The sequence below is a fragment of the Lonchura striata genome, chromosome 9 (assembly GCF_046129695.1).
Source record: "Lonchura striata isolate bLonStr1 chromosome 9, bLonStr1.mat, whole genome shotgun sequence".
Lineage (NCBI taxonomy): Eukaryota > Metazoa > Chordata > Aves > Passeriformes > Estrildidae > Lonchura > Lonchura striata.
The window spans coordinates 12506763-12532398 of record NC_134611.1 but is presented as its reverse complement, the minus strand read 5'-3'; the positions used below and the strand labels follow the sequence as shown (position 1 = coordinate 12532398).

Below are 25636 nucleotides of genomic sequence, written 5' to 3'. Positions count from 1 at the left end.
AACCACAGATTCCAATTGTCTCCTTTTTCACTCTTCCCTAGACTTTTCTTACATTTGACAAACTTTTATCAGGAGAGAAATATCTCAGCCCAGATCTTCTCATGGTTATTGTATTTATCCAGGACTGTCCAGCCTCAGCTTGGGCAGGTTTAAACTCAGGAGCCACCACCCAGATCAGCAAACCCTCCACCACCACCCCATGTCCTGTCAGGGGAGGTCAGCCTTGATCCCTGCCTATGCCTGGCCATTTGCTTCACTGGCTGAGTCCAAGCCTTCTCCCTGCCACATCCCTGTGGCAACTAGGCCAGCAGCCATTATGTTCCACAAAGCCCTTTCTTTCCCATCCAAAGCTATTCCTAAATTCCTCAATGTCTGCAGATATTGCCTAGCACAATCTGTCCCATGCCAGACTCTACCTGACCTGCTGACCAGCATAACAGCCTTTTGATCAGTTCCAAAGGAAATGTTGGCTGCGGAGATGAAAACCAAAATCCTGGCAGTAGCACATCTGTCCTTCATCACATGAACCCAGGAATTCTGCACAGGGACAGATGAGTCCAAGCACCTGACAGGCAGCTGAGCAGATGAGTCATTTGAGGAGCTGGGGCTGGTATGTGCAAGTGATAAATGCATATTTAATGTATTCCAGGATTCCTGTCTGCTTTCAAATTGCTCAGGGATGTTTGTTGAGGCTCTGGGGATGCTGGAGCTTCACAGGCACAGTTGAGACTCCTAAAAGGAGCAGTTTGACTCCGATACTTATCTCAGCACTTTCTGCTCCAGAAATATCTCAGGCCTTAAAGTCTCCAGGCTGGGAGGCACTCGGATGAGGAGATGGGGAATTGTTCAGTGTCTTGGGGAGAAACAAAAAGATCTTTCTGGCAGTGAATGATCTCCCTGTCTCCTTTCCAAACTGCTTCCAGAGTTACTGAAGACAGTTGTCACAGCATAATCATGAGCTTTATTTCTTTGGGTAAACTAGATTAAAAAGGGAGAGAAATGAAAAAAAAAAAAAAAAAAAACAAAAACCACAAGACCTTTGAAATTCTTTGTAAATTGGTTGACCAACTCATAGGCTTGCGATGAGCCTATGAGTTGATCTTTAAAAATAGTGTTTTCTGTTCCACAGGAATCTATATGAGCTCCATGGTGCAGAGGAGATAAACCAAAGCAGTAAGGTTGAACTCCTCTGGCATGAGTTTGAAGTATACTTCCCTTTTGCAATTCATAGTAAATAAATTACTTGGTGGAACTCATTGCCTCAGGACCATGGACAAAAATAAAAGCAGGCTTCTGTGCTTTATTTATGGAAATTATTTACACCAAATCCTGTCTAACCAAGGAAGGTTAACACTTTCTCTCTGGGCACCTATTCGCTGACTGCACCATTCCCTTGGATTTTGTTTTCCACTCTCTAAACTGAACCTCCCAAGTTGCAAACTGTTGCTCTTGGTCACTGTCGCACAATATTTCTGTTGAGAAGAGCTTGACTTTGTCATCCTTGTACCTCAGCTGCAAGTAGCTGTAGGCTGCTATCAGCTCATGCCTTAGATCCTGCTGTTGAAACAGCTTCTCCATAATTCCCAACCTTCCCAGTTCCCAGAGGGTGCTGTGCATTGAGTCCAGCCAGGCTTCACTCCTCAGGAAAGCAGAAGCTTCTTGACAGAGCTGTTGTCGACTCGTGCCTCACAAACCATTTGTGCCTGCAGTTCTGATTTATGTGAAGAGGCAGGAACACAGATTCCAGGGCCTACATGCCTTTGCAAAAAATAGTGAGTAAAGCTCACCCCCATGAATGGCTGGGAAAATGCCTTCAGGGGAATTCTGATGCAAAGCCTGCAGGGGAGGATGCTGGCCAGCAACACTGGCCTCTGTTAAGCCACTCTCTGAGATGCAAGCTGAGGTCTCAGCGTGGCATTAAGATCCATCAGTGCTGCAGCTCTCAGGGAAAGACCACTCTTCAAAATATCCTTGTTCATTGGGCCTGTTTAATACAGATGGATCAGGGAAGAATAAAGTACAGCAGGCTTATTAATGTTTCTTTAATTAGTAACAGAACAAATATGTTTGGACTTTTACTGATTATTTTACACATTATTTTACAATATTGGAATGATGCATCAAGAGGTTTGGTGTCCATTTTCCTCTGTTTTATTAACATGTAAAAAAATACATCTGGTACACAAGATTTAAAAAAATATTTTCAGAACAAAATAAGTGCTTTGAGCACTAAAAGTTCACTTGTGCACTTTAACGTTGGCCTAAACATTTACATTTTCTAGCCACATCCCCTCCCTACCCCAAAAGTGGGCAAACCCCAGACTATAAATATTATCTGTGTCAGATACAGAAAACTTTCCCAGGAAAAGAACAAGAAACACAAACATAACAATTCTGTGGCTCAGAGAAATTGATTTTCACTCTCCCAAAACAATAAAAAAGGAAAAATAGAAGTATTTTTATCAAAATTAAAATGGCACAGGGAATACGACAGTAATTGTCAGACACTGCAAGCAAAAAGGGAGGAAATTTTGAGACATGATACCTTTCAGGGGAGTAATGGTACAGACCAGGAAGCAATAGTATGCTTGCAGATAGTCAGTTTCTTTTCACCAGTTTTTGAGACTTTCTCAGGTAGTCTGTGCTGATCACACTGAATAGTGACCTAGCTCACCTCCTTGGTCAAGGGGGCACTTGCCATTAGTCCAATCAGTATTGGTTTCTTCTTAGAACATCATCAAGTCCTCTCTTGCAAATGTGAAAAATCCCTTGAAGGGAAAAATGGTCCCTTTGGTAAAGCATGAATTAGGGCAGAAGGAGACATTCACAGCTCATGGTTAAAAACAACACATCAACAACTAACCACATGAAGGCAGTGGGATGAAATGCCACCAGCTTTGCAGCTGATCTCAGGTGTCACCACAAACCCACTGCCTGTGGGAAAGGTAACACCTGGTAGCCAAGGTCACACCTGCTCACAGGCATGAATTGCTAATAAAATATTTGGAGATCAATATAGCTGAGGGCAAAACAAGAGGGAAGGTTGCTGCAAATTTGATGTCAGACATGGGATTGAGTCTTAGAAATCAGAGTGTGCAAAAGTAAACCAGACTTGGCTCATTCTCCTGTGAGTCAGTGGCTTTCTAAAACAGGAACCATACAACAGAGATTTGGATCTGTTAGAAGAAGAAAAATCTGTCCAGAGGTTCTTGGAAAACTTAGGATTCAGTCGTGGCCTGAAGAGGCAGTTTTGCAGTGTTTGTAGGTCAGTGAGCTGGAATGCCCAGAGCAGGTCCTAGGGAAGAGGTCTCCCACCACAGGGTGTCTTGTCCCACCGGGCTCTGAGTGAGCCAGCTGAGTTCGTCTGCCAGAAGATTTCAGTGGCAAATTCGTTCTGTCATTTCTTTCTGCATTGAAGGGGGAGAGAAAAGAAAGAAACAGTAAGTGCAAAAGACAGGTTTGAGTAGCGTGATGTATCAGGCAGTTTGGGAGATGTCCAAAACCAACCCAGGGAAGCAACTGTGGGAGTCCTGGGGAGCCTTCTTCTGTTTCCCATGACAGCCCTCCTGGGAACTCGGCTGCCTCAGCAGCTCCATCCTGGCACTCTCCCTAGTCTCTGTGGCACAAGGTTATTTTGGCTGTGCCCTAGCCTTGAGAGCAGTCCAAGCAAAGAGATTTGGCTGAGATATTGAAAGATGAAGGTGCTGCTCCTGGGTCAGCTGCAAAGCAGCTGGACAAGGTGATGCCACCCTCAGAGCCCCTCTTTGCAGCCTTAGGAGATGGGATATGTAGCTGCTCCCTGCTGTCACTGCAGGAGCTAACCACAGTTCACCCAGAGGACCTGTGGTTTCAGCTAGGGATTCCACAGTCACACTGCAATGCAAATGAGTGCTAATAACAGGGCCACAGGAAACCTCCAGCTTTGTTTAGGATTACAGACTTTTCTTTAGCCAGAATAGCATCACGCCAGCCACATTAGGAAGGTGTCCAGCTTTCAGCTGGTGGAAGATGGTATTTGTCCTTGCCTTGAAAAGCTCAACTAGCATCTTGTAAATCCTGCAGTGAGAAAAATGTGATTATGGTTCATTGGGTTAATGGCTTGTGAATCTCTGTGCCCAGAGGTCCCCTCGTGCACCCCAAAGTAAGGTTTGCACATTAAAAGCTACTCCCGAAATAGGTTGGAAGTAGGACTGGTCCGTGGAGAAGGAAGAATGCAACTCTGAAAGAAGAAGAACTAGGAAAGGATGATGACCTTTGAGTAACCCTATAAAAGGCCCTTCAGTTATACAACCAAGGGAAGCAGAAGCAGCAAACTCTGATCTTCAGTGCTGAGAACTTTGTTTTTCAAATCCATTAGGGACAGTGGCAAAGAGACGGTTTTCCTGTAGAAGTAACATGCAAAATCACTTGAGTGCAGAACCTGGCCATCAAACGAAAAGTTAGTGCTCTGCCACAAAATCACATTGCAAACAGGAAATGTTTGCAAACATCTTGGAAGGAAAAGAAGAGGGTGAAAGGACTGTGCACATCCTCTTGCAACAGCATTGCACCCACCCCAGTAGCACAACAGCAGCCATGAACAGGGAGGACTGCAGTGACCAGTGGGCTGGTAAGTCACCAGTGAGCTCCTCAGACCAGCTCCAAATGTCCAAGGCTTTCCTCACATCCAGGAAATCCCCCCAGCTCTGCTTTAGTGTGTAACCAGTGGACCCCTGCCAGTGCTGCAGCCCTACATCATGAGCTGCCCTCATCAAGGAAGAAAGTGCATGGCTTCTCTCTGGCCCCATCTTCCTTGATTTACTGAGAGTGAATCACTGCCTTTTGCTAGTTCTGCCATCCAGAGGATCTCATTCTCAGTTCCCAAAATTTGCTGCTAAGAAATCACATCCCACAGAAGCTTGACAAAAAGGAAATTGAAGCAGCTAAGGGGGATTCAGCCAGAGGAAAGCTTAAAAGTCTGTCATGGGATTCATGGGGACAAACTAAATGCAAGGTTAGGACAGCTGTCTGGGCTGATGAGGCAGCCTGGCTGTAGGACACTCATACACACCTAAAGCAACTCACTGCCTGAGGGAAGGAGGCCCTTCCTCCTCCCTTGTGGTTGGGTCTGCTTGAGGTTTAGATGGCAGGCAGTGAGACACAGATAGACCATGGGCAGATGTATCCCATTTCCTTGCAGTTTGACAGTGGTTGCATCACAGGAAAAGAATCTGTTCACCAGAGATTTATGGAGACTCATCAGTCACCTCATGTTGCATGTGAGTCACTGGCATTGAAAGCCTGTTTAGCAAAGTCAGCCTCTGCTTTGGCTGGCAGGTGTTAATTATTTACATTACCAAGCAGCTGAGGGGATGACACTACTATGGACTGTATAGCAATGCTGAAGAGATTTGTCATGAGGAACAGTGACAGAAGACAGACTGATGCTGAGCTGCCATTTTCTGGACCTGAGGGCCATTGTGATAATATGTGTTACAACTGAATTCTACAAAATAATTGAAGTTAATGCTGTTGTCATTCAAGTCTCTCCTGATTAAATCATGATCTCTCCATCCCTCTAAATCATAATTAGAGCAGATAGGCAGAAAATTGACTGAGACAAATTAAAGCAGTAAAGTGCTTAGCACTTAGAGGCAGGGGCATCTCCCCCACCTCCAGATCCTAAGCAAGCAGCTGGGACTCTTCTCAGCTCATTCTCAGATTGTATCCTCTTGGTCTTCCCTAACTCTGCTTCAGAACATGGCCTTTTCTGCAACCCAACCCTTATCACAGCATGCAAACTGAGCTTCCTATTAATTATTTTCGCACTGCAATATCCTCCCTAGGTCAGACTACACTCAACCTTGTCTGTGACAAACTTGCTTCCTTTACAAAACCAACTATGTGCATTTTCTACTTTATGAGCCCTGGGCTGTCTGGCCTCTGCTTCACACAAATCCTGCTTTGTCAAGGGCTCTCACCTTCTGCCTGGCTAATTGCTTCCCAAGGGAGGCTGTAGGGAAACTGGGAGATCCATGAGGCCTCTCCAGCATGGCCATGACAGCTGCTGTCTGAAGCTGTGTGTCCTATCAGGGCTTGCCTTCCCTGCAGCCTCAGTGTAATTCACACTGGGATCTCAAGCAGGGAATGCTAAAAGAAAAACTGTGGAGAAGAGACTGGCTCAAATCTGACTCCTGAAAGCCATGTGGGCACAACGGGCTGGAAACAGTTTGATATGCAAATTGCATTAGAGCTACCAAGTCACTCTGGGGACACTGCTGTGTGGTGGTCCTAAGGGTACTGAAGTTCAATTCACAGACATGACAGCAGAGGCAAAAGTTAAGAAAGGATCAGTGGTTTCCTTGGTGCTGCTGGGAATTTCTCTCTCAGAGCACCAAGGCTGATGGTTCCAGGACAGAAAACATGACTGTGTGTCTGAGGCAGGGTGGCCAAAAGAGTCCAGAGAGGTTCAGCACTGGTGTGTCCAGCCCACACCACTCACCCTCCACCTCCCCATCCCCAGGGCAATCCTTACCAAAGGCTCCAGCTCCCGGTGGTCAATGAGGCTGAACTCCCTGATGAAATAGTAAAAGTGCTTGTAGCAGGTGTTGACATGAGCCTCAGCACCCATGTTGATGATGCTGTCAAAGTGGTGGATGTAGACATGGACAAAGACACGGAAGAGGCGGGTGAGGATCTTGGTGCAAACTTGCTGGAACTGCTTGGGGAAGGGAACACCTGCAAAGCAGAAGCAAATTGGAAGCCATTTGAACATAAAAAAAAAATAAACCAGTTAGCATTTAAATGTGTCTGCCATGCTTGACAGGCAGTCATAGATGACAAGGAAGGACATCCTTGGCTAATACTGAGACTGACACTGGGGCAGTGTGCCATTGAGCTCTTCCCACACATTCCCTCATTGCCCAGGTAGAAATTTCACATGGGCATGGGCTCAGGATTTGGAGAGTTGCTACAGGAGAGAAAAAAGAGTGGCTTTTTTTGAGGACACTGCACTCCACATCTGGCTCAATCCAGAGATCTGGTCCTCTCTCCCTGCCTTTCCCCTACAAGCCTGCCCAGGCACGTTGTAAGTCAAATTGTATTTACCCGGGTCCATGAACGAAGCCAAACCATCTGCCACCAGAAAAGATACCTTCCTCTGAACCCAAAAGTATGGCTTGTACTGTTTTCCTTCCTCCTCACACCCTCAAACATCACCTCTGATGCATCAGCAGAAATGGGTGGGTTTTCTACTGTTTTCCTGATCCTTATTTCAACAAAATGTCTCACTAAATCAGGAAGAAAACCACCCGTGTTAATGATGTTTGGGTTTCATTGTGCCTGTATAATCCTGAGATACCCTCATAGGATAAGGCCCACCACACCTGGCTCTATACTTTCAGCTTTGTCTCATGCAAGGACGCAGTGTGGGATATTTCCATCCTTTTCAAAATATGCTGCTATCACAATGAAAATTTCAGTGATACCATCAGTGCCTGTAACCTTGGGGTAAATCTCTAAAGGAAACATGGCTTTGAAACACAAAACTTTTTGTTTTGGTTGGTTTTTTTTGGTTGGGTGGTTTTTTTTTTTTTTGGTGAGGAGGAGAATGAAACAACTGATATTTGTTTTCCTGAGGCTTCTTCCTCTCCCCAGAGCAATTCAATGCAAATACACAAAGAACAAAATAAAAACCTCCCTTCCCACGGTTATACCAGCCTCCTCCCTTAGTTTCTTATTAATGCAGCACATAACCTCTTGAAAATCCTTCCAAACAAACTCTGCTCAACCATGGCCAGTTCACACATTTTGTGCACAGGAAAGCATCAGCAAATCTCTTAGCTAAAAAATTAAAAATGGTAATTTTATCTTTGAATCTTTCTCACCAGCCTTGCTAGGCAATTAAAACTGTTTATTTCCCCAAAGGCTCCTGGCAGTTTTGTTTCCCAGCAGCAGTGCTGAGCCCCTCTCCTCCGTGGGTGGCAAATGCAAAGGTTCTGTCCTTCCGACATCACGTGTGGAGCCTGTTTTCAGTCGCCAGGGTTGGGCAGGTGCTGGGTTTGGAACTCATAAGAGAAAATGAATTTTGGTTTAAAGCAGAGTCACCCTGAGCACAGGTCATGCTCCCTTTCCTGCATGCAGAGTGTTGGAGCCGAGGGCAGGGCTGAAGCGTCTGTGTTCGTGCCACATCTGGATGTCCCAGCCACCCCTCGGAGAAGGACACAGATCTTGGCTCAGCATCACACAGAGGTGGTTTTGAGACTGATGTGTGGCCACTGCTCTGCATAACCATGAGCACACTGCAGCCCCAGGGCTGCTCCTGCCACAGGGATTTCAGCATGACCTGTTTCACCTCCAGTTCTGACAGATCCCATTAGGATTTTTCAGGAAAGGTGTTCACATCTGGCAAAGTACAACCAAGCTGTCCCTATGCCAGCACCTTAGAGATGTGACTGCAGATCTGCTTCTGCCCAGCACCCTTGGCTACAGAGCTCTCCTTGCCTGCTAGTCTGACACAGGCAGGGATCAGAGAGCTCTCCATGCTCCCCTGCAGGCAGGAGGGACACAGCACTTTATGAATGGCTTCATTTGAGCTTTCTGCCCTGAGTGAGGATTTGCTGAGCAAATAAAAGCTGGAGTCACCCAGCTGGGGACTCAGACATGCCATTAGGGTGGGCCCTACAGACCAGCTTTGAAGAACTGGTTAAGAAACAATTTTTTTTTAATTTTTTTTTTTAAATAAAGCTCATTGCAGCTGATGAATGCACATTTCTGGGCAGTGGGCTGGGGAATACACACTGTCCTGGACAGCCTGTCATCTCCCTGGGACCAGAGGTAGCTGGGATCTCAGCAAGTGCCCAGGACCAGGCAGGAAGGCATTTGCTGCCTTCAGTTTCTCACCCATCCCAGTCACCAACTGCCTCCTCAGCCAAAGCAGGCAGTGAGGGAGAAATCCGACCTGACCATCCCTGGGAATTTATTGCCAAACTGCAAAGAGTGATAGCGAAGGAAAGCAGCAACCCTCAACCCGGTCCTGAGCTGAGAAGGAAATAAGCTCAGAGAGTGAACGGCAGATCAAAGAGATCTCAGGCTCCCAGGGCTGACAGCATCTATGGTGCAGATCCTGCTGTCAGATGGGCCACCTCCAGACATGGCAGATGGTGACAAGTGGCTTTCCACAGCTTTTGTCCTGAGGTTAGCCAGGAATTGTCTTATACATCTGTCACCAGCAAGTCCTCATGGACATGCTGGCAGCAGAGAGACTTAGAGAAGAGACATTCTGGTCTCTCAGAAGCAGCTTTTGCATCAGAGAACAGAGATGTAGCTTAAATTGCGGAATCAAAGAATAGTTTGAGTTACAAAGAATCTTCAGAGGTTAGCTAATTAAAAGCTCATGGTCATCAGCAACTATGGGAGTTGTTGAACTCCTAAACCTAATGATTTATAGAAAGATACCATCAGGCTGCCAGGACCTCCAGGCTCTCCTATGGACTACTCAGCCACGGTTTCACATGAACCAGGAGCATCGGAAGCTCTCCGGAGCCGAGGCGGAGCTGCCCTTCTTTGTGTCCATCACCAGGTGTCAGTGCGTGGCCGTCTCCTCCAGGCACGGCCAGGCTGTAGCGGTGGCTGCGTGTCACTAATGGATCTCTACAGCTCAGGACGCCCCTCTTTAGGTCCTTTGGGATGGCTCGGGTCCGGCTCTGACTCTTTCTCCACGAAACACCCTCGCTTGCACACCTGCCCAGGGAGGCAGAGCAGGGTCCTGATTCCTGTCCCCCTGCTGCAGCCATGTCTGTCCTGTGCCAGGACCCTCGGTTCAGGCTAGAGATGCTTGACTGGACCCCGAGTCTGTGCCAGCGGATCAGAGCACTTCCCCTCGGGAAGGAAGCAGGGCGGATATCTGACGTGCAGATTGCCTCTGCCAGCAGCGGTGCCTCGCTGCTGATCTCCAGCGACTTGGAAAGAAACCCACGGCAGCCCCAGCAGGCACCGGCCATGCTGGTGGGGAGCTGGAGAAACACCCCCTCCCCTTGGCCAGAGCTGAAAGAAGAGGCTCTGCAGCAGAGGCTGCATCCGAGAGCAGCAGATAAAGGCGGCTTGCCCTGGGTCAGCGCTGCTGGCGCAGCGGATGTCCGGCAGAGGACACAGGCGACATCCTCCCCGCACGGGAGGGGACACAGCCAGGACAGGCTGTGCCTCCTCCCTGCAGGGCACACACTGCAGCCAGCACGCCCCAGCCAGGGGACAGCCGTGGGACAGGGATCGCTGGCCACACGTGCCCCTCCTGCCCTCGCAGGCGCTCCGCCTTCACTGAGCTCGCTGCCAGTCCCACCGGGGCTGCAGGGAGGGGACACTGCAACAGCGCCTGCGGAGCCATGCGGCCCTTCCCCACCCGTGGAGGGGCAGCTGCTCCCCCAGGGCTCCACCTCCCTGCCAGGCTGGGCCCGGCGGGTCAGCCTCCCAGCACAGACACCGACCAGCGGCCAGTGCACTGATAAATGGCATCTGGGAGGGGGGCACTGGTGGCCTTTGCTTAGGGAACTTGCCCCATCTCGAAGGTGGCACATCGTGGCACAAACCAGAAACAGTAGCAGATGGATGAGACAGCGGGATGGCTCCGGAGGGACAGGCCCTGCATGGCTGAGATGTCCTCTTAGCAGAAATACAGCAGGCCAGGGGAAAGTCAGGGTGGACCTCCAGGTTTGACAAATCACCCCAACAACTGCTTGGGTTTGCTTCACCCTCCCCAGCCCTGCAGACCTGCAGGGACCAAAAAACACCATCCTAGTTCATCCCATTGATGGTGGTATAACTGCCCCAGGGGGACAGCAGAACATCACAAAACCCACCTGGGCTGATTTAAAAGCACTGAAATTACATTTACATTTAGTTCCCAGCAACCTTGGAGAAAGCAGCAGCAGCTCACAGTCTGGCAGGCAGCAGCCACCCTCTGACTCCTCTTGCATGATGTTTAGTTTAGATATTAGGAAGAATTTCTACTCCAAGCCAAGGCAAAAGCTGTAAGTACAGCAGGTACCATTTCACTCCAAGCAGAGTGACTCACGTCCCTGAAATGAATTGGCACCTTTAGTTTTTCTTGGACATTTTGCTTGAAAATCCCAATATATGATTTAAAGCTCCAAGGAATCTGTTTTCCCCACTCTGGACTGATTGATTCAAAACATAAGGAAACCACGTGGAAAAGGAAATTAAAATGAGAGTTAAAAAGTGCCTGTGCTTAGGGTAAGGGACTGCCAAAGGGTCCTGGATCTTTCCTGCCATCTCCTATTCCCAACACTTGTGCACCAGCCAATTTAATTTTTTCACGATGAATCAGTACTGGGAAACTATTTTGCTTCTTGGCAATTGTACTTTTTTTCCTCTGCAAATGCAGTAATTCAGTGAACTTCGTGATGAATTGTTGTTGTTATTTCTCAATTTCATTTTGGCCACCGTGGTGTTCAGTGATTCATTTTTCCTAAAAATAAGTGTTTAAAGCCCAGTTTAAAACTAATGGCATGATGGCAGCTGCAAGCTGGTGTGGAATTAATTTTGGAAGAAAAAAAGCTTGGGGGAAAAAGCCCAACAAATTATGTTAAAAAGAGCCAGCTGAGAGAACACCAATAATTAGCTGAATTCTGAACATTTTTCTCCTGTTGTTATGGCGAGAACGTATCGGATCATTTCGCAGCAGGTTTTCTCTGGTTTTGGGACTATGCTTGAACGACAGGCTTGAGTTTTGAAACGCTTTCCAAGAACTGTTATAAAACCTCCTGTGGCCAGTGCTCTGTCGAGCCACGGGCAGATCTGGCGGAGAGCGCGGGGTGCTTCCGGCGCTGGGGCTGCTCCAAACCCTGCGTCTGCACTCATCTAACAGCAGCGAGGCTTCAGCAGCACCACGGGGCTGGGGGGGGACACCTGGCCTTGTGCAACCAGCAGCCTGATGCTGGGCTGCCCACGGAGCCTGGAGACCCCACCCAGCCATCCTTCCTCCTCAGCACGGCACTGCCCAGCAGCAGCTCCCTGAGACCAGGCACCACATGGCAGAACGATTACTGGGAGGAGAGGATATTTTCCAGGTGGTAATTTGTTCATGGATTTCCACTCACTGAATAAATCTACTGATATAGTTTTACCAGCTGGTAAAAGTACACCTGTAGAATCATTTATATTTCTCCCTGCATGGGAAAAATGCTTAGTCTCAATTTAAATGTATTTTTCAGGACAGCTACATTGGTTGGAAGAGTGGAAACAAAGCACTAGCACATACCAAATGATACAGGTTGTCTGGGAAAACTGCTGTTTCTGTAGATTTATAGCCATCGGGCTGGCAGAGCTCACACCATGCCAGGATTTGTCTCATCCTAACAGGCTGACAAACAGGTTCCCACTGCAGAGAAAGGATGAGACAGTGGGATGGAGCCCTGCAGGTAGATTTCCCTGGGCATGGGGAAGACACAGTATCTCTCCCAACCCTTGCTGTAGAATGCAGGGGGCTTGGCAGCCCCCCCAGTCCTGCTAATTATCTCCACCATAGGGATTTTCTACTGGTGCCATCCGAGGGCTGCAGTCCTGCTGGTTAACTCTGCCAGGTCACAAACTGTCTGCTGGTGTCGGGCTCCCTTCCGGCCATGTCACATGCCACCTGTCCCTCTGGCCTCTCTGCAGAGCTGGCAAGAGCTCTGCATCACGCAGCCTGGCTAAACCAAAGGTGTTTGTCACTCTGCTGCCCTCCCACCTCTGACAGTGCTGGAGGGGCAGATGCTTCAATGTGCAAATCAGCCCAGCTCTGCTCTGGTCTCTGCAGCTGTGACCATTTACCCCAGCCAAGGTCTCCCCTTCGATGCCTAGGGACATCCCCTGAGCCCACAGGTCAGTGAACCATCTCTGCTCATTTCTAGCTGAGCTTGTTTCTCACCCCGGGGTGAAAGATTTCCCCTCTCTGACCCACAAGATACCTCTCAACTGCCAGGAGCCCACCAGCAAGCCCTGCTGAATCATGTGCTGCTTCAGGCTGCGTAGCTCTTGGATGGAGGAGGATGCTGAGGTTAGCCTCCAGCAATGTTTGTGAGTCTGGGGAACTCTTGCTGCTTCTAAGAAAAACAAATTTAAAAAAGAGAAAAGTCTGTTTTGTCTGCGGTCAGGTGGCCTTAGCCAGGGAAATCTTTGTCCTGGGGCAGCTTTACTGCACATGGCAAAAGAGGGGCCAGGAGGGAAAGCTGGGAATGCACACAGCTGATTAAACACCCGCTGAGACAGTCTGCAGCTGTGCCCAGGAACCACTCCAGCACAAGCAGGAGTGAAACAAACCTTCAAGCTAAATCCCATCTCTGCTACTAACATCCAAGAGTCTCACCACAACTCCAAAGCATGACATTTGCAATTTCTCCTCATCAAGCTCCTTTCCCCTCCTTAACACAGCTCACATTTCCTCTGTGTCCTCTCAGTGCCTTATTCCTCTTGTCCTGGGTCTTTTCCCAAGGGCTTGCTCTTTAGAATAGAGGTTAAGCACCTCTGTTTGGTCACCCTGGCCACTGTCCCTGAGCCCACATCCTGGCCAGCCTCCTCTGTCATCCAGTGCATTTCCCTTCAGCCAAACACTCCATCTTCTGAAATGCCAGAGCTGCCAAGCAATTGCCAGTGAAAAAGGCAGGCCAGTGAAAGGCAGATGATTGGGGACACACTGCTGACAAAGTGGCACCAGCTCCATCCTCCCTATGCCTCCCTCAACAGCCTTTCATGTGTTTTAGAGTGCAACCTCAGCTTGAGTTCCCTTTCACTCGTGTGAGGCCAAAACCACCACCAAGACATGCTGACACAGGGCCTGAAGTCATCCAGGGAACACAAGGGTCCCCACAACAAAAGGGCTTGGAAAATGGACCCCAGGAACAGCCTTGGAAGAGAAGAAAATGGATTTGACTCATGTTCACCTATAGTCATCCTGGATCTCACTCAGAATTGCCCCCAAACTGAAATGAAAGGAGAAATGGAAACTAGCCATCCCTCCCCACATCAGGATATGCTACAACTCAGAGGGAGAAGTGCCAGAAATGAAGTGAAAACCACCAGGACCATGACTGCACTTGGCTTTTGCACCTCAGAGAGAGAGAGGTGGGAAAGCAGAGGATGCTGCAGTGTCCCTCCCATGGCTGGTTGCTTTTTGAGGTGTTAATACTCCCTGTACACCTTTACTTCCCAGAGCAGTGTCAAGCAGCACCACACCCCAAATCCCATCTGAAAGTCTTGAAATTGGATCAGGACACACCTTTCTGGCTGGAGGGTAAACAGAGTAAATGCACATCTGTGCCTCTGCTTTTCATGGCATGTAGATCTTCTCCTTGGGGACAAGCCACCTCAGGAAGAGGAACACCTACCCTGCTCCTTGTGGCTGCTGTCTCAGCCCTCAGCAGCAGCAAGTCTGTGCAGCCAGAATGACCAGGGACTTTGCTGTCCCCAGCAGAGCTGGGACTGCTGACCCAGAGTGTCCTGCACTGACTCTGCCAGGCAGCCACACTTCCAGCCTCCTCCGTTCACTGGAGTGCTTGAACACCACTGTGCCCACGAGGGAAAGATGCCTCCACAGCACAGAGAATGCCCTGGTGAATCCCAGGGACTGCCTCTCCCACACACCCCAAAGGCACCCTGCCTGTCCCCCAGCATGGGCAGCTGGCACTGTGCTACCCTGCCTGTCCCCCAGCATGGGCAGCTGGCACTGTGCTACCCTGCCTGCCCCAGACCACCAGCAAGGGGAAGAAGGCAGTGAGTGCCTGCTGGTCTTGCTTGCAGGGACTTGTCCCACCCTAACTCCAGGCAAAGCCAGAGCAGCCAGCTCAGATCAGGGGTCTGGGGGAGTCACCGAGTCCCAAAGACACAATAGTTTGGCACAAGCAGGCTGCAGGCACTGCCTCCCCTCTTGCTTGCAGAGACCCATGACCCCTCTCAGACTCCAACGGCCGGAGACTTTCCTTAAAAAGACACACAACTACATGTACAGCACAGCCAAATGGGGCTACAACAGTGAGTAATGCTGGTAATCCCACACAGACCATTTTCTTCAATGTTTCCCAGCACATTAATGAAAATCTTGACCGTAAGCTGCACTGATTTCATAAAGCTCTGTCTGCTTGGCAAACAAAAGAGGTCAAGCAGACTTGCAAAGCTATGCCTTTCCCCCCCACCATGCTCCTTAAATATTTTTTTTACACTCAAGTAGCTTCATGTTCCATCTGAAAAATGACCTCTCCAAGGCATGACCTGAGACTCTGGAAGCCCCATCAGCCCCAGCCCTTGAACTCATGTCCCCAAATGACAAAAAGCATCTAAGCAGCAGCTAATATCAGCTTTGGAGTTGCTGAGCTTTGCAGGTCAGCAGCAGAGGGGTTAGTTTGAAAGCTGCGCTGCCTTTGGCAGCTGCTGCAAGCTCCTAAGGCCAAACTTTTTGAAAAGGTGTATCATACACCCTGGCAGTGGCAAGGCCACATCCTAGGGATGTCTCTGCTCAAGCAGTACCTCAGCTACGTAGCAAGGTGTGAGGTATAATCAAGGCTGAGATGGAAAGGGGCTGAGGAGTGAAGCAGCAAGGGTTGAATCTTGGGACCATGAACCTGTGTGGAAAACCAGAAACTGAGTTGATTAGTTGAGAGAAAAGCAGGGATGTGATGACCGCCTCTAACCAGCTCTGCAGTTCAGCCTCTTGAGGAAAAGTAAGGAAGCTAATGACCTACCAGCCTTCATTTCTCACAAACACAGAATAAGTTCAAGCACAGAAAAGGAGAACATTGTGTTCTCCTAGTAGTAGGATGAGAAATCCCAAACTCAGTTTGGAGCAAAAGGGTGTGGGACAGACACTGAGAAACACCTGGAAAGGGAAATGACATGAAGTTTTGAATCACAGAGTTCATCAACCCCGAGGTGCAGCTTGGGAACCTGCAGTAGTTACAAGCCTGGCGTTCCTGTGGGGAGCCAGAGCACACTCACCTGTCACTATTGGACACAAAATGAGTACACAGAAGCTTGGTGAGTTCAAGAAAGAAAAAGTCAATTTTACTTCTAGCCTTGTTATATATAGAATTCTAAAAGTGACAGTGGATTGGAGGATGAAATTGCCACCTCCCCAACCACACTAGTTAAACTAACAGTCTATCAATTCTCTCCTCCCACAAAAGAGAATGCAAAACAATCATTATTTACATGAACAGTACGTGAGAACTCCAGTAGAAATATGTAAACATTATCAGAAGGCTAAAGAAGTTTTATGAGAACTTTAAAAGTTTCAAAAGAACTATAAAAGAAAATTTAACACTTTTAAGATTCAGAGCAACACTCACCTATCCTGGTGGGGAAGATGTCCTCGTTGTTAATGAGCATCTCAATCCAGTCCATCAGCATGCACATGTACTGTGGGGCCGACAGCTTGGTCGGCTTCTTGTACTTGCAGTCGTCCTGCCACCTGTACTCGTACTTGAGCCCCCCGGACATGATGGGGCAGCTCCTCTCGGTGCAGTACTCCGACATGGTGCCGTAGATGAGGTTGATGCGGTTGAAGAAGTCCACCACGTGCACGGCGATCCAGTCGTTGATGCTCTCGCCGGGAGGCAGCTGCACCACTGCCTTCAGGTCCAGCCCGGACTTGAGCGAGGCCTGGGCTTTCTTGTACAGCTCAAAGCGTTGCGTGCCCGGCTCAAACTTCTTTCGGGGACGGAACGTTTTGTCTTTGTTGAAGACTTGCTTGAGACACAGGGCCATTTCGGGCAGGGCCAGCCAGGGTGAGGGCAGAGGCTCAGAGCAACATGAAACCCAGGGCTGGCGTCTTCAGGGATGGAGGTTTCTGGGAGGAGAAGGAGACACATTTCAGTCACACATGAAGACAGCTGCATGCGTGGACACACTTGCAGGGGTTCGCAGCAGAACACTGGCTGACCCAGCTGCTCTGACAGCACATGGGGACACAGATTTGGAGTGAGCTTCTGGCCCCTTCACACCCACCAGGGTGACCTGGAGCAGCTGCTGCCACCTCACACAGCAGCTCCTGGCACTGGAGAGGGTAAGCCCTGCCACACGTGCCCCATGCAAGGCTTGATGGAGGACAGAGCCTTTCCTCCCTCCTGAGCACCCCAGGAGTTCACCAGGCTCCAGCCAACTTCTTCCTTCCAGGCTTTTACCAACAAGTGCTGCAATAAGTGAGCCATGATATCAGCAGAGTTCACCAGTTCGGGCAGTCCCACTCTGGTGGCCTTTTCCTCTCCTGGCAAAGGGGAAGCACCTCTTTCCCAGGGACTTGTCAGCACAAACAACCCCTGGCCCTGCAGCAGCAGCTGGCAAGCGAGGCCCCGGGGACCACACTGCGACCGCAGCTGGCTGCTGGTTCATACAGCCCCAGCTCCTGGATCAATGGGAAAAGGGGGGGATTATTTCTGTTGTTCTGCCTGGTGTGTTTGTCCTAAAGAACAAAACCCACATCCGAAGAAGGGAAACAACATTGCCAGGATGCCGCCAGCTCTCCCGGCATGCACACAATGCACACGCAGCCCTTGGAGTGGTGCAGCTGATGCTCTGGGTGACTCCAGGGCCCAGCAGAGTGCTGAGCTCACCCCTTCCTGCCCAAGAGTAGCAGCACACATGAGGGCTGTATTTTCCTTTTCCTCTCTGAAATCCAGTGGAAATCCCATCCGCCCGAGGCTGTCCTGGACAGGCTGGAATTGTGTGTTTTGTTACCTGCATTAATCACCAGTGGTGTTAATGTGAGACCAAAGCCTCCTTGTGTTAAATGCCTTGCTGAGGCTTAGGGAGGAGAAAGTCCTACAATAACCTCCCCCTCATGGGGAGAGATGGAGAAGCAGTTAAGAAAAAGGAAGGAAAATATTCATGGAAAAGAGAAGTGACTGACTCAAAGTCCCAAGCAGGAGTTAACCTGGTGCTAACCTTGGATGAATATTCATTATTAAAAAGACAACTTTAGCCAAAAGCTTGCTATGTAAATTCTGTTTTCTAAACTCAGTCCTGAACCCAAGGCAGGTCCTATTAAGTGATCAGCTAAACATATCTCAAGTGAAACCCTCTGCCCCCTTCAGGTTCACCCCAGGACCATCACTGGGAGGCAGCAGAACCTAGTGATCATCCCAATGTTGCAGGATCTGCCTGGCAGGGATTTCAGGACTGCAGCCAGCACGTGTAAAACCCTCTCATGGATGCACACCCTGGTGAGGGTGTGAAGCCCAGCACGAATGCCATTAGTACACAACCACAACCTTTCTCACAGGCTGGAGCCAGAGCTTTGCCACCCTTACACAGTTCACAGCACAGTGAGAGCCCCACCACATTCTGCAGTAGCAGGTACAAAACCCCATGTGTTTTTAGGTGCTTTTTGCCCCACAGAGTGAGTTACAGCCATCACACAATGTTATGCAGTGTGACTTCAACATCAGGGTATTGGCAAACCTTCCCCAACTCATGTGGGTGGGTGGGATTTTAATGGTCACATCCTTGTCATCCTCATTTATTGGCTCAGGGCAATGACTGGGAGCTGTTTCTTTTTCTTCCCTGCTCCAAGCAACTGGCTCCAACCATGACAAAGAGCTTGTTTCCCACTTCAGAAAAGAGCATGATCTCTCCAAAATGCCAGCCAATGAAGCCAGCATGATGTCATGACTCCTATCTGTTCCTCAGAAATGGCCTGTGCTACTGCAGTCCTTACGGATCCCATGGGAGACCAGGGGACCCTGGGCACAGTGAGGCTCTAAATAAAAGCCCTTATCCAGGACTTCCTGGATTCCACATATTCAAGCACATCCTGTTGATAACACCCTCTAAAAAAAGCCTTCTGGGGAGTTTGCTAACACATAACGCTTTCAAAAACATGCATGCATACAAACATATATATTTATATATAACCACTGCAACAGGGTTCCTAATTTGGCAATGTAGGAAGTGCTGGGATACCCTCAGGATGAGGCACTTAGCAGGCTTTGCCCTTAGTGCAAAGTAGGAATGATGGAGCTGAGCAGTGCCTGGCCCTGCAGCCATGTTTCCCTGGAATTTCAGCAAGGGAAGTCATGCCAACAAACATTTCTCTATGTCACCATTTCTGCTGGCCTTGGCTCCATCTGCTCTGCTTCAGGAGCTGCTGTTGTTTGCAGACTCCTCCATGCAGAGATTGGGTTGTTCCATGCTGATGAGCAGCCACCCTGGCAGATGACAGCTCATCAAACATGTCACTTGCAGGGGCTGACAGCAGTGAGATCAGTTCTCTTTCAGTGCCCACACTGCAAGTTCTCCACAAATATTGAGCTACTGACTGGGAAACAAACATCTCATCTACTGAAGCCAGACCTGTAACTCATCTACAACTGCATCCCTGCATCATCCACAGCTGGATCTCTGTGTTACCCTGCAAGCTGCTCTCACTCATCAGGCAGGTGGGAATGTGCTTCATGGTTCAGCACCATGTGAATAAAACAGCAGTTCAAAAAAAAAGAGCAAAAAAATTGCTAAGTATCTGCCAGGTGTTTTTCCACCATGCATCTGTTTGAGTGGGAATGAGGACTAAACCCCATTGCTGCCCAAGTGCTTGGAGCTGACCTGTCCCTGAGCCTGCAGGATGCCAGCACAGCACTACAGCCTCTCTGCTCCCCAGGCAGCAGTTTTCTTTTCAGGATCCTCATCCTCATCACTACCAAACCACTAAGTTGTTTAAAGACCTTGTTAGTCTTTACTGGAGACAAATGTTCTTCAGAAATTACATTTAACATGAAGCCAAAAATACACCCTGAGATTTAGGACCTGAAGAAGCAGAAAGAGGCACTGAGCCAAAGAACACATTTGTTCTCTGCCTCACTTCAGAGCTTTCACTGCCCAGAAAGAGGTAAGTATGGGAGCAGTGGTGGCCAGGAGAAGGACTTGAGAACCCAGCTCTGGCCCTTGCAGATGGGGCACTGAGATGGGATTCACCAGCTTAGAGCAAACAAACTGCAAAGTCACCAGTGCCTCAGATTCCCCTCAGGCAGACTCAGCACTGTTTTCTGGGAAGAAAAGGAAAATCCTTTATGAATGGACTTGGACACATCCTGAGTCTAACTGGTGGAAAAGGGCCTCAGCCAATGCAAAATCAGATTTTCTTGGTTTCCATCTTTATGCATCTGACCCAAACGGTGCTCTTCCATCATTGACCAAGTATTTGGGCAGATCCACCCACGGAAAATGGGAGATCTTCCAAGGTTTCTGGTGCAAAGTTCAGCTGAGTCTGATGTTCAGGGCTGTCATGTTCCTAGAAATCATGCTGTGCTCCACTGGGGCTTGGGGTGGGGCAGGAGACCCAGCCAAGTCCTAATCTCTGCTCACACTGCCTGTTGTGGGAAATCCTAAGGGCAAAGTGTTATCCAACAAGCTTAGGCAGCAGCTTCCTACAACACGACCGTGCAGGTCCCGCCCTGGCCAGCGCGGCAGGGCTGGGGCCAGCGCCCTGGCAGCAGCTGCAGCTCCCTGCCTTCAGTTCCCACTGCAAAATCAAAGCTTTCCAAGAGGAACCTTGGCAAGGGCTGCAAACCCTCTTCCCCAGGCCACAGTTCCCATCACAGGGAGCTGCTGGCAGTCCAGGCATCCACAAATCCCTTTCTGAAGCCTCTGCAAACCCCCAGATCAAACCTCATCTTACTCTTGGGAGTGGACAAGGAGCGAAGCAGGTGGAGCTGGAGACTTGCCCTGCTGACATCCTGTGTCCCCACAGAGGGTGGTTGGAAGAGGATGAGTGAAGTTTCTGGGAGGAAAGAGATTGATATTTCCACGCAATGGTGTCCTTAGTGCTCACCCCCCACCCACACTCCCAAAATAGCCTTGGCTTTGAGGAGCTTGGCTACAAACCCAACTGAGTGGCCACAAATCCCATCCCTGTCCATGAAGACTGCTGGGCTTCAGTCCTACCCGTTTTTGCTGCTGGCTTCAGTCCTGCTGGTTTTAAAAGCAGCAGCAGAAGCAAAAATGAGTGGGGTTTAGCAAGAACCAGAAAAGCACAGGGTTAAGCTGTGCAAGGACAAGGCACAACCACTGCTGGGGAGGTAGCAGGCACAGACATGTGAAAAACTGATGTCTTAGATTGCTGGCAAGTCCAGAGATGAAAGGAAATTAACTGGATGGGAGGGATGCAAGTTCAGGGTCAGACTTAGGCGCTAATTTCAGGTTTGAGGGTTGGTTTTGTTTTTTATCTAATCTAGCTTTCTTTCTTTCTTATCACTTGAAAACCACAGAGGAACACAACAAGGGGAAGGCTTTGTTGTAAGTTAAAAACAACTCTGAAAGGTCTGTTTAGAAATGACAAAACAAAAGGGAAGAGCAGGCAGAGCTGTGGGAGTGTGGAGTGTGGGAGCTGTGTGCTGTGGGAGTGTGGCTTCTCCTCACAGTCCTGCAGGCATGGGGGCAAGATCACCAAAGAAAACTTTTGGCTTTGACCCCAAATAAGCTTTAGTTAGAAAACCAGCAGGAAGGATCAGACAGATGCACTGCCAGACTCCAGAGTGATGCTCACAGTCCTGCTCCCTGCATCAGTGTCCCAAATTTTAAAACTGATCTCCCTGCCCGGGCTCCCTTTATGGGCTGCAACAGCAAAGGCTTCAGGGGAAAAGGTGTCTGGGAAGGACTAACAACCATGAAGGATAAGGAGAGAGGAAAGCTCTGGCACCAGCACCTCCCATGCTCCAGTGCCAAGTGCATCTTCCCTGGATCCATCCCGAGACAGAAGCATCTGCCTGGAAACTGCTGCATTAGCAGCACACTCCAAGCCTCGTGGGCAGTGTGACCACTGGGGAGCACAACGAGGGGTACAGCACTGTGGGCAACCTGCAGAGAGACTCCAGCTCCCACTGCTTTGGGAAGAGGCCAAGGAGGCAGAGCACAGACCTGTCCAGCTTCAGGCACATTAGAGCAAAGTGTAGGTTAATTACTACCAGCTCTGCACATCCCCCTTGGGCTTCCCCAGGGAATCTTGCCTTTGGGGCACCCAGATATTTACTGTCTCTGTGTTTTAGGGGATTCCCTTCTCCCCACCACAGGCACTGTCAAAGTCCCACCCAGCCCTATCCCAGATGGAGGAGAAGGACAGCATCAGCTCAGCCCCATGTGCCAGAGCCCTGAGACAGCCAGCCAGCCACCAGATGGACAGTCTGCCCAGAAACCTGCAGGCCCCAGCTGGCTTTTCACTGCACTAGGAAGCCTCACTGCGTGGCTGAGGAGTCAGTAGCCCTGTCTCTGAGCTTCTCTTCAAGCCCCAAATAAGTCCAGATGCAGTTTGGTCTTCAGCCTGTCCTAGAGCATCTCTGCAACCAGGGCTGCTTCTTGGGATTCATGTCCCAAAGACTTCTCCCAGGCAACCCTGAACTGCAGACACTGCAGCCCTGAGCCAGGGAGGGACTGTGGGCAAATGGTGTTTCCAGGGAAGGCAGCATATTCCCTCTTTTTATAAGCCTTTCCAGCCTTGTAATAATCTAAGGAAGGGGGGCTGCAGAAGGAGGGTGCTGGGGAGCAGAGTCTGGGGCACTGGCCCCACTCCCTCTGTGCCTCTTGCTGGAGCCAAGCCCCAGCTGGGCTGTCCGTGAGAAACGGGGTTGTTGGCTGCTCATCCCAAATATAACCTAAACGATAGAAAATTCCAGGAAATGAGCCAAGACAAAATGCTGGGAGGGGGATCAAGAACCAGCACATAGGCTGGGGGAGCTTCAGAGAAGCCCTGGGCTCTCAGCAGAATCTCCCTGCCAAACCTTCCTTGTACAAACTCCCCTGGTGCCGCAGAGACCCTTGAGAGCATCCATGAGCACAAATCCCTGGAGCAGAGCAGGACTCAGGCTCCGACACTCCAGCTGGGGCCAGCTGCCAGCGGGAAGCTGTGCTGGAGCTTCCCCCAACTCACATGGTGCTTGGAAATCCCCAGCTCGTGAGAAATGGACCCAGATGGCTTCCAGGAACGGGACTGCTCACACCCGCCCTACAGATGTCCCCTGCTGTCCCCCTGCTCTGTCCTGCTCCTTGCCCTGCCTCCCTGCCACACCACCAGCACAGCAGCAGCTCTGGCCCAAAGGCAACAAAAAAGGTTTTCCTGTATCACACAAGACACACCCAAGCAGAAAAGCAAAGCAGCATCTCTCCAGGTTAGAGGCAGCATGTCCTTTTCATTTTAGCCATGATATCCAGAGGGGCTGGGGGCTTTTTGGGGGTACCTCATTCCTGGGAGCTGAGACCTCACTGCTACTAGCAGTAACTTGCTGCGAGCCCTGAAGTGTCCAATGGCCTCAGTGGTGTCCAAGAGCTCTGATTCAGTCCCAAGGGTGATTACTCTGTTGTCAGGCCATAATTCCAAACACCGGGTGCTCCAGGCCTGCGAGCTCAAGGAAGAAGGCGAGAGGAGATAAGAAAACCCATCTCCACCGCTTGTTCTCACCCAGTCCCTCCGCCCACAACTTTCCACCTTCCCTCCGACACCGGCGAAGCCGCTGCGGGCGCTGTCCCGTTCGGGAAACGCGTGTGCTGCCTTCCCCTGCCTGTCCCCCTTCCCTGCCCGGAGGGACCCCCTTTCCCTTTCCCTGCGCACCGCCGGTCATTCGCACGGATCCCTACCCCCCGAACAGGGGATCTCTGGTATTTACACACTGGCTGCTGAGCCGGGACGCCCCAGAGGAAGGGGAAGAGCCTTCTGCAGGCGTCCATGGCCCGGCTGGGTGAAGAATTGCTCTTTTCTAGGCTAATGCCAACCCAGGTCTTGCCCGTCCCGCGCTTAAAAGCACCCCAGGAGCATCCTCAGGAGTGCGGTGCTGGCTTTTTACCCCCCAGGACTCACCTCATCCCCCGGCACGGTGGCTTCCAGTCTCAAATCCCTCCTCTGCACTCTCTGCTCTTATTCAGGAAAAAGGAAAAATAAAATTTAAAAGATACAAAGTCCAAGCCAGGCTCTCTGTCGGGACTATTGTCAGTTTGGAGATGGCAGCAGCAAGAGCGGCAGGGAGAACTGCCTCGCTCCAGCGCTCACGGGGGTTTCGTTAGAGAAGCCGGGGCCGAGGGTTTTTCTCCGGTCAGTGATGTCACATCCTGACCCTGCCGGCAGCTCCAGCTGTCCCTGGAAAACCCGCCTGGAAGCGGGCCTGCCAGCCCCCACCATCGGCCGCCGTGGCTCGCAGGCTCCTGGGTGGGCACTCACTCACACCCGCACCCACGCTCCATTCCTGGATGCTGAGATCCTTCTTGGCGTGCAGTCCCGTGCCGCTGGCTGGCTCCGGCTTTCACAGGACAGCGGGGAGCTGGGGAAAGGAGATGAAATCCCGGAGTCTTTTCCCCTCCTCCCCCCATCTTTTCACAGTCCCTCTCCCTTTATCCTTCCCCGCTCTGCACACCCACAAAAACAGCCGGGGGTTTCCATGCCAGGCTAAGCTGGATGCCATCCAAAACAGAAATGCCGGAGAAAGGAAAAGAAAGAGAAAAACTTTCTCTGCCCAGAGCACTTACTTTCCGTTTCTGTCGGAGGTGGGGTGAGTTCTGAAGCGCGCTGCGGTATTTAAATCCTGCTCAGCAAAGGCAAGCCCGAGCCAGCACGCTCGGCGCCGGCAGGAGCGGCCAGCCAGCGTGGGATGGCTTGGCAGGAGCCGGGATGTGCTCTGGGGTCGGAGTCCCGGGTGGGGCTGGAACACCGGCGTGCACCCCACGGGGGATGCCGGCGGGTGTCGCAGCAGGCGGAGGCAGAGCGTGGCCCTGTCACTCACGGTCCCTTCCTGGCTCGGTGACGTGTCGCTCCCAGGGGATGACATGTGTGATGCTCTGGCCTTAGTGAAACGTCTGCAAATTGTTTGGCAGCAGGACAGTTCTAGTGAGGGAAACGTTTCTAGTCTTTCGTACACGCGTGTTAAACCCGGGTCAAGCCAAGCGTTTGCAGGTGATGGGGCGAGCTGGGGAGTGCGGCACAGGGCAAGCAGGATGTGGCTGATGGACACGTTGGCATAAAGCTGGAGGGTTCAGGATGAGGGGCTGAGTCCCTGAACCCTGCCTGGCAGCAGGATGCATCTCTGCAGGATCCAGACTCCTTCCCCCAGAACACAGCTTCTCAGCTGCAGGTGATGCCAGGGTTTGCTTTTAAGGCACAATGTTCAGAGGCAGTCTTTAAAAATAAATTGATCCAGCAGCCTCCCAGACCAGCCAGCTACAAGGGAGTTCAGCCCAGCCCTGCAAGGCATTTACTCTCCTTTCCTCCCTTTCTCTGTGAGGTTGGTTTGGTGCAGGTACAATAGGAACTCTTTGGCACTGTAGGGCCCATTTATTTGGGCAGCAGCCATTGGTGGATCAGTTTTGACTGGAGCTGAAAGGAGTTGGAGCTTGCACACCCGAGAAGCCCCTTGCTTTTCTGCCTGTCCCCACTTGGGACATGGCTGAGGGCCAGGTCCTGAACCAGGTGACAGGAGAAGGACACACCAAGGACATGCAGGATTCTGTGCTCTGCATCCACTACAGCATGAGATGGCTGAGGTGTCTCATATTTGTAGAAAAGGTAAAACCGTGAGGTTAAGTGCCCTGCACAGCTCTTGAGGCAGGAGGGAAGCACAAGCTGTGAAATTCATCTGTCCAGCTGCTTCCCACCACCACTGTCACCAGCTAAGCCAGTACAACAGCCATAACCTCAGAGCTCAGC

At 50.3% G+C, this 25636-nt stretch overlaps 1 protein-coding gene across 4 annotated transcripts; it reads right to left on the bottom strand.

The window, feature by feature from the left end:
- Nucleotides 1-2128: 2128 nt before the first annotated feature.
- On the bottom strand, nucleotides 2129-24475 carry MOB3C (MOB kinase activator 3C). 4 transcript variants are annotated; one of them, XM_021528951.3, is made up of 7 exons: nucleotides 24463-24475; nucleotides 24170-24257; nucleotides 23801-23851; nucleotides 23184-23341; nucleotides 16311-16810; nucleotides 6515-6717; nucleotides 2129-3407 (listed from the first exon to the last, which is right to left on the bottom strand). In XM_021528951.3, the coding sequence occupies exons 5-7, from the start codon at nucleotides 16726-16728 to the stop codon at nucleotides 3378-3380; spliced, it is 651 nt and encodes a 216-aa protein (XP_021384626.1). In that variant the 5' UTR covers nucleotides 16729-16810; nucleotides 23184-23341; nucleotides 23801-23851; nucleotides 24170-24257; nucleotides 24463-24475; the 3' UTR covers nucleotides 2129-3377. The 4 variants fall into 4 exon arrangements, with proteins under 4 accessions (XP_021384626.1, XP_031361416.1, XP_077641486.1 ...); XM_031505556.2 differs by lacking the exons at nucleotides 24170-24257; nucleotides 24463-24475 and having other exon boundaries at nucleotides 23184-23348; nucleotides 23801-24035; XM_077785360.1 differs by lacking the exons at nucleotides 24170-24257; nucleotides 24463-24475 and having other exon boundaries at nucleotides 23801-24035.
- Nucleotides 24476-25636: the final 1161 nt, after the last annotated feature.

What these genes read in the sequence shown, in the direction of transcription:
- MOB3C (XM_021528951.3), bottom strand. Translation starts at nt 16,728, where the DNA reads ATGGCCCTGTGTCTCAAGCAAGTCTTCAACAAAGACAAAACGTTCCGT. An exon ending in CATCTTCCCCACCAGGATAG is followed by an intron (nt 6,718 to 16,310) that starts GTGAGTGTTGCT and finishes TCTGCTTTGCAG; the next exon opens with GTGTTCCCTTCCCCAAGCAG. An exon ending in ACCGGGAGCTGGAGCCTTTG is followed by an intron (nt 3,408 to 6,514) that starts GTAAGGATTGCC and finishes CCTTCAATGCAG; the next exon opens with AAAGAAATGACAGAACGAAT.